General features: G+C 39.5%; 1 protein-coding gene across 1 annotated transcript in view; it reads right to left on the bottom strand.

Moving 5' to 3' along the window:
* The window catches only part of CCDC18 (coiled-coil domain containing 18), a 127618-nt gene extending 119946 nt beyond the window's left edge, over window positions 1–7672 (bottom strand). The window contains exons 1-5 of the mRNA XM_044675488.1: window positions 7196–7672; window positions 4386–4523; window positions 2891–3050; window positions 1667–1837; window positions 1108–1214 (exon numbers count right to left, since the gene is read on the bottom strand). Coding sequence (XP_044531423.1) covers window positions 1108–1214; window positions 1667–1837; window positions 2891–3050; window positions 4386–4523; window positions 7196–7608 — 989 coding nt within the window. The 5' untranslated portion in view covers window positions 7609–7672. The remainder of the gene's footprint in view (window positions 1–1107; window positions 1215–1666; window positions 1838–2890; window positions 3051–4385; window positions 4524–7195) is intronic.
* Between the last annotated feature and the right edge of the window lie 673 nt (window positions 7673–8345).

Here is an 8345-nt window from a genome sequence, read left to right as displayed (position 1 = left end):
ACTCAAATATACAAGGAGTTAAAGCAATTGTATAAAACATCAAGCCATTCCCCAATTGATAAATGGGCAAGAGACATGAATAGGCAATTTTCAGGTAAAGAAATCAAAAGTATCAATAAGCACATGAGAAAGTGTTCCAAATCTCTAATAATTAGAGAAATGCAAATCAAAACAACTCTGAGGTATCACCTCACACCTAGCAGAGTGGCTAAAATGAAAGAAGGGGAGAGTAATGAATGTTGGAGGGGATGTGGCAAAATTGGGACATTAATGCATTGCTGGTGGAGTTGTGAACTGATCCAGCCATTCTGGCTGGCAATTTGGAATCATGCTCAAGGGGCTATAAAAGAATGCCTGCCCTTTGATCCAGCCATACCATTGTTGGGTTTGTACCCCAAAGAGATCATAGATAAACAGACTTGTACGAAAATATTTATAGCTGCGCTTTTTGTGGTGGCAACAAACTGGAAAAGGAGGGTATGTCCTTCAATTGGGGAATGTCTGAACAAACTGTGGTATATGTGGGTGATGGAATACTATTGTGCTAAAAGGAATAATAAACTGGAGGAGTTCCAGGCGAACTGGAGAGACCTCCAGGAACTGATGCAGAGCGAAAGGAGCAGAGCCAGAAGAACTTTGTACACAGAGACTGATATACTGTGGTAAAATCGAATGTAATGGACCTCTGTACCAGCAGCAATACAATGACCCAAGACAATTCTGAGGGATTTATGGTAAAGATGCTACCCACATTCAGAGGAAGGACCGCAGGAGAGGAAACATATAAGAAAAGCAACTGCTTGAACGCACGGATCGGGGTGGACATGATTGGAGATGGGGACTCGAAATTACCACACCAATGCAACCACCAACAATTTGGAAATAGGTCTTGATCAAGGACACATGACAAAACCAATGGAAATGTGCGTCGGCCATGGGAGGGGGGAGTGCGGGGGGTGAAGGGGAAAGTAGGAGCATGAATCATGTAACCATGTTAAAAATGATTATTAATAAATGTTAAAAAAAAAAAGAATAAACTAGAAAAAACAAGATTGAACATGCCCATATATTTAAGAAAGATAAAAATATAGAATGTTTATTTTCTACCTCAAAACTTGATCTTGGGCTGAAACTTCTGCTTCCAAATTTATAATTTGTTCTTCCAAAATTGGGATGCTAAAATTCTGTGACTGAGTAGCTTCAAGAACACAGATCTGAAACACAAAAACATATTTAGATTCTCTAAGCCTTGGTTTCCTCATCTGTAAAATGATGGATTATAAAACTTATAAATTCACTAAGTTTTAGGGTAACCACCAACTCCTTTTCTTCAATGACTTAAGTCTTTGAACAACCCTGCCCCCCCTCCTTGACTTGAAGGTCATATTTACTTACCAGTTATCTTAAGACTTCAAAGATCTCCAATTATGTGGGGAGAGAACATAGAGGAAGGGAATCAACTTTCCATTTCCCAAGAGTATATGATGCCAATAGTTGTACTACTCTAAAGTGGTCTAATTGGTATAATTGCTATAAATAAAATTGATCAAGAAGCAAGCAACACTAAGCTAAACACAGGAATAATATTTTCCTTTAATCAGTAAATGTAAAAAGGATTAGTTACCTTTTGCCCTAATCATAAGCACTCCCATTTTAAGATACATACTTTTGTTCTTGATTGTGTCAGCTCAAAATTAAGAGATTCTATTTTGTTCATTAAGGCATGATTCTGAGAGATCAAAGAAGCATTATGCTGCCGAAGTTTATTCAGTTTCTCCCGAAGGCCTCTATTTTCCTGATCCACACTTGGGTTAGTGGCAGAAGATGCAACATAAGACTTTAATAAAGCAAGAAAGAGAGTCATGTATTTTGAATCATCTTACTTTTAAAAATCAAAGGTATTATACATTTTAAATGAGAAATAAATATTAACAACAGTTTTGTTAATGAGTATTAATCATTCATTTACAACTAGGTCAGAAGATGAAGTCGGTTGTAGGTAGATTTAGCATTTTCAAATTACATTAATAAATAAATATGAGCTAGAAAAGGTATTTAAACTAGGAGAGCATTTAATAGTCTCTCCTGAATCACACAGGATAGTAGAAAAGGGTACTAGATATGGCTATTGGTGCTACTCACTACCTGTGTGCAACCTTAGCTAAATTGCTTGACTTCTGGTGCCTTAGTTTTCTTATATGTAAATTGAGAGCATTAAACTAGGTTTCATCTCTAATGTGATTTCTAGTCTTAAGTCTTATGATCCTTCATAGCATAAGTAGGAATTAAAATGAACAAAGTTACTTCCATCTTCTTTAAATCTGATCATGATACTATATAGTCATGTAGATTCCTTAAAAAACAAAAATTGTCCACTATTGTTCCCAGAATTGAAAAAATTATGAAGAAAAAGTAAGCCCTTAGCCCTTAGGGCCCAATAATTTCTGAAGCTAAGGATTACTAAGGATAGTAAATGAAGTAATAATAGGGTTTTCTAGTAAGAAGGATTACGCCTGATAACTGCCACCAAAATAAAAAATCAAAACCTAAGCACCTAGAATCAGGTCTAGATAATGAAGGGGGGAAAGAGGGATGGGGTTGGAAAACAAAGAAAGAGCTGACAAGGTTCATGCCCTACTGAAGCTAAAATTTAGTTCTGCAAATAAAACTATGCATATACAAGAGAAGTCCATTAACAATGTACAAAAGTTAGAAACTATTACTAACTACCCTAAAACAGATGCTTTTTGATAAGAAAATAAGAACAAGCATTGGAGTATCTATGTACCCAAACCTGTACTATAGTAGATAATGACACAGTCTCTTTATAAAAACATAACACATTCTAAGAAGAAATGTTTTATTCAAAAATGCTAAAAATAATAATAACCTTGTCTCTTGATTTTCTTTGGAGATCACTATTGCTGTAAGTTATTTTACCAACAGTTTTATGAGGTCCAGGTCCAGAGTAGAGAGGTTGAACAAGATCATCCACTGAGAGTCTTTCGAACCTTGTTAGATGGATGCTACTCTCAGAATTGTCAGCTGGACTAGTAGTAAGAAGAAAAAGAAAAAATATTCATCTAATCCTTGAGTAAAAATATGAAAAAAGCTCTCAAGTTTACAGAAACATAAATGCAAAACAAAAGGAAATGTTGGATTCACATAATGAAGTTATTGATTCTCCTGTTTATATTAGACCTCTTTAAAAATTAAAATTTGTTTTGAAATTCTAAACTCTGAGTATTTTTTAGAAAGTATATTCATATTGCTTAGGATCCAAATATCAGTAATAAGTCTGCTGAAATAGAGATAGCATTGCATAACAGCTAGAAGGCAACACTAGTGTCCAAAAGCTTACTTCTTTATGTGTCCACAGGTAAGTCACTCAACCTCCCTGTTACAGAACAGCTGAGATTTGCCTCCTGGAGTATTAAAATAAACACCTGCTTTAAAACTTTAGATCACAATTTTAAAAAATTTTAATATTTATTTAAGCACAGATTCTGTCAAAGTATGTAGAAAGGAAAAGGCAACAGGGGATGTTTGGGGATTGATGAAGCAAGTTTAAAGGGACAAACCTTGGAGCTTCAGAGATCCAGGGAAAGCTACAAAGAAAAGCCTAATGTGATAGGGATTCCAAAAGGCAAAACTGAGAAAATAGTTTGGGCATGAACATAGAAAAGAGACTGATTTGTTCAGGGAACACCTCACAGCCTAGTTTGGATGAAACATAAAATTTCTTTATTTAGAATATTTTTCCATGGTTACATGATTCACAATTTTTCCCTCCCCCCTTCCCTGAGCTGACAAGTAATTCCATTGGGTTATACATGTATCATTGTTCAAAACCTACTTCCATATTATTCATGATAGAATATTTTAAGAGAAATGTGAAAATAGTTTGGAAAACAAGACCAGAGCCAGATTGTAAATGGCTTTAAATGCCAGGTTACAAAGTTTACATTATACAAAGAAAGTTGTCTAAATGGATTGTTTTGTTTGTTTTTAAGTAGAAGAATTTCATGGTCATACTCTTCTTAGGAAGATTATTAAGCAACTATATGAAGGATAGATAGAAGAGAGGAAAATATGGAGGCTGAGAGAGCAATTAAAAGGCTATCAGAATAGTTCAAGGGAGATATGATGAGGACTCCACATGCCCAAATCTTAAGTTTTCTCATCTATAAGGAAAAATACGATCTCTAAGGAATTTCTGGATCTAACATTATTTGATTCTATGGTATAATTTTCTCTTAATATGAATGATTTTCAAATATTTCTATTTTTTCCTAAACTGGGAAGAAAAAATGCACTCAAAAGGGTTTAATTTTCCTGGACAATAAATTTAGGCATAACACATAATTCTTGAAATTATCACTCACATAGAAAGCTCTTCTCCTAAATTCTGCAAACTCCATTCTGTTCTGTTCAATTCATTTCTTAATGAAGTAACATTTGCTAACAGATTTTCTTCTTCATTTTCTTTTTTATAGTATTCCAGTGAAGCTGGGTCCACTTGGCTGGAGGGGGAAAAAAAGCCACATTCTTCTGTTAGCTTTCTTGATAAGTCATTTAACCTCTCTGTACAGCAGTTCCTCGTCTGTAAAATGAAAGGGTTAGACTAGATTACCTCTAAAATCCCTTCAACTTCTAAGCCTATTATCCTCTAAATTACATATGATACTATATAAATGAAAAATCCTATTGTTCAACATTAGCTGTTCTTTTAATATGTAATATCAATTAAATTCAAACTAATCTAATCTATTTTTAATTTCAGCTACTTCATAATCTTTCATAATGTAAAAATTAGTGGGCTTTCTATATTACTTAAAAGCAAAAGTCAATGAAAAATCTGAAAGACATAGTCATTGGAAAACTAATTTACTATCTAATCTAAGTTCTTATTTGCCTTTAACAGTCTGGGTTATTGTATATTTGTATTACATAAATACCCATTTCAGCAGAAGCTTCCTGAATTTTTTTTTCAAAACTAGTCCAAAACACTCCCCATACAGAAAACTTGATCTTTATTACTCATTTATATAGAAAAAGGACTGAGGGTGTTTATGTGTAATAAAATGTCATGATAAAGAGCTACAAAATAAAGTCTCATGAATAATCCTTACTGCCAACCTCTCCCCCAAACTGTTCAGGTCAATACTGTTTTTATTTTCAGAAGTTCTATGTGAATTAGAAAAAGTTAATCTTATTATACCTTTAAGAGCACTTGCCCTAAATTCATCTCCCATAAAATCCCATTTCCTACAACATAATATCTGAATGATAAAAAAAAAAAAAGTTGTATTAATTTAAGATTGACTTTTCCTTCTAACACACATCCCTTCCTAATCTTGAAATTGTTCACTTAGGACCCATAAATTCAGCACATCATTAAACATCTCTCCAATCTGTAAACTCTCAAAAAGTTACATCCAGAAACTAACATCCCTTTCCCCAATTCCCCACCAAAAAAAAAAACACATGGAGACAGTATAGCTATTGAATAGAAGTGGGGAGCCCAACAGTTTACAATCCTAGATTAGTAACTGACCCTAAATCACTTTCATTAATAATTTTCAAAGTAACTTCAATCAAATAAGAAAATCTGGCAATGAATAAGGGCTGGCATTATTCTTTCTAATATATGAACTGATTAGACTCTTGATTCCCCAAATTTGCTTTTGGCTTTAATGACTGAACTTTTCCAGAGCAGTTGCCCAAAGTTCCCTTGTCCATCCCTGTCTTACCTTTAACATGGTTTCTAGTTCCTTGTGGGGGGGAAAAAAGGGGAAATACTGGGAAGGGTTGGAAAAAGTTTAAGATGAGAAAGGCTATTGGATTTGAACACTAACAAAATTTGGTAGCTATCTTACTACATTTGAAAACATGCATATATTCACTATAAAACTCTCTGCTTCTCCTGAACTATCAAATAATAAATCTGAAACCTACTGGCATATGTCTACATATATAGTGTGGGCATGTAAGTGTTTATGTACTTAGATGCACCCATAAATTCTTGGTGAGTAGGTTACTTTTTCTCTTCGGATAATTATTAAAAGTTCTACTCCTATAGCAGCTTTTAATATAAATATAAATAAGTTAATTCCTAAAGAATCAGTATTTTCCTCTCACTCTCCCACGTCATTTTCAAAGCCCACGAACAATGAATTTATTCAAGATGACGTTGTCTCCCACACCCACCAGTGGCTGAGAAGTCCTTCCTGACCCTTCACATCCTCGAGAACATTCATCTCTATCTCAACCCAAACCTGGCAGAACGTGATACAATCGGTTGACAGTGACAACTAAGTTTTTTGTTTTTGTTTTTTTTCTCTCTTCCAGGTAATATTCTTTACGCTCTGCTCTTTCTGATTAAGTGCTTTAGCTTTTTTCCCCGGGGCAGAATCAGACACACACCTTAAAGCAGCTCTCGGATGGAAGCTGCTGAGAGTTGGGGAAGAAGGAGATGGGAAATTTTCCTTCAATCTCCAATTAAGATCTGAACCAGGCCCAAAGATCGGTCTTGACGAGAAAAGGGAGAGAATCTGGTTTCTCCCTTTTCGCGGGGAAAGGGAGCCAACCCCGCCAATCCTATCAGGATCCGACCACCCTAGGGTGGTGACAAACCGATGGCAACTGGAGTTCATGGTTTCCCTCTAGTTGACAAGAGTGCAGCAGTAGGGAGCCGGACAACACCGCGCTCCTCCGGCCCGCCTCCAGACTTCAGTCTCTCCTGGACCAGAACAAATCCCACCACAGGAGCAGTATTTGGTGACAGAACCAAACCCTGTCTCTGCCAACACCTCCGTCTCTCCTCAGGTCCACAGGAGCTGCGGCCTAGGGTCTCTCTATCAGGCCCCCGAGGAGAAAAGGTTCAAGATACTGCATAAGAGCACGCCTCCAAGTCTCTGGTTTGTAACAGCCGCGAGAGCCGTTAAAAACACCCCCTTCCCGACTCTCCTATTCCCGCGCAAGCGCAAGAGACGTCCGGGATGCCCCTAAGCGCCCGCGGCCTTTCGGGTAATTGTAGTCCATGGAGCGCGACCAAGTTGCGCCCTTCAGCGACCCCAGAAACTACATTTCCCACAATTCTCCTAAGAGGATGGCTGCGGAAGGGAGAATTTTCTTAAAAGGTCTCTTTCAAAGGGGCGTAACTTAGAGAAAGTCGGTGTTCTTTCTTACTCACCAGTTGGCTTTGGCTGGAGGCGACTGCGGAGGCGGCGGCGAAAAGATATTGGGCTCCCAGTAGTAAGGGGCGGTGGCTCCGCCTTCTATTCCCCACCCAAGTGCGGACGGGGCGCGGCCTTCGGTGAGAGGAACTGCTAGGTCTAGGGCTGAAACCTGGAGCGGGGCCGGTGGGGTCTTCGAAGCGGGGGCAGGAGGCGACCTCTGGACGGACATCGGGAGCCTGCAGTGAACAGAAGACGGACACCGCCGCAAGTAGCCCGAAGGTCCCGAGTCTGTCCAGTTACTGACCATTCCGGTCGAGATGGACGAGCCTAGGGTCTGGATACCCTTATCTCTAATCTGGGCCGCGGTGGCACTGCCGCCGCTAGCTGTGTCGGGCTTCTCGCCTTCGCTGGACAGCGACTTCACCATCACCCTTCCCGCTGGCCTGAAGGAGTGCTTCTATCAGCCCATGCCCGTCAAGGCCACGCTGGAGATCGAGTACCAGGTAAGCGGCCGCTGACCACCCTGCCGCCTCCTGCCGCCCGCAGGCGGATGACCCCACCCCCACCCCCCCGCACTTCTGGGACGACCACCTTCACTAATGGGTCAGCAGACTACATTCTGGGGAGAAGAGGGGCCGCCCCTAAAATGCAGCCGCCGCCCCCCACCCCCCCGGCGGGCGACACAGGGCCTGTCACCGCGTCATCGGGCTGGGGGGGAAGCCAAGTGGGCGTGACCCGGGCTAAACCATCCGCCCCCTCCTCTTTGCCCCAGTGGGAACCAGGCTGGAACCGGTGATGTCGGTGCCTTTTCCCTTTGTTTCATAACATGCTCGTCGCTTTTCTGGCCAGCACATATATACATGCATGCGTGCCTGGATGTTCAGGCTGGACTGAAAGTTGCAGGACGTAGACCACGCGGAAGACACGTTGACATTCGCCTGAATTCTCCCACTCCCTTCTTGCTTCAGTAAAGCATTCTTCCCTTAGGACCATATGGTGGTTATCTCTGCCATAAAATCCAACGTTTTCGGAAGTAGAATTTTTTTTTCTTCCTATTAACTACAATAGGTATTGGTTAATGGTAAGAATCCCTTCTTCCCTCCTTCATCTCTGCGTTTCCCGTTTTCAGAGTGTCAACAACTTCCACTTAAGTTTTATTCACTG

This window comes from Gracilinanus agilis, chromosome 4, assembly GCF_016433145.1.
Source record: "Gracilinanus agilis isolate LMUSP501 chromosome 4, AgileGrace, whole genome shotgun sequence".
Lineage (NCBI taxonomy): Eukaryota > Metazoa > Chordata > Mammalia > Didelphimorphia > Didelphidae > Gracilinanus > Gracilinanus agilis.
Note: the sequence above shows the minus strand (reverse complement) of the source record. Positions and strands in the feature narration are given on the sequence as shown.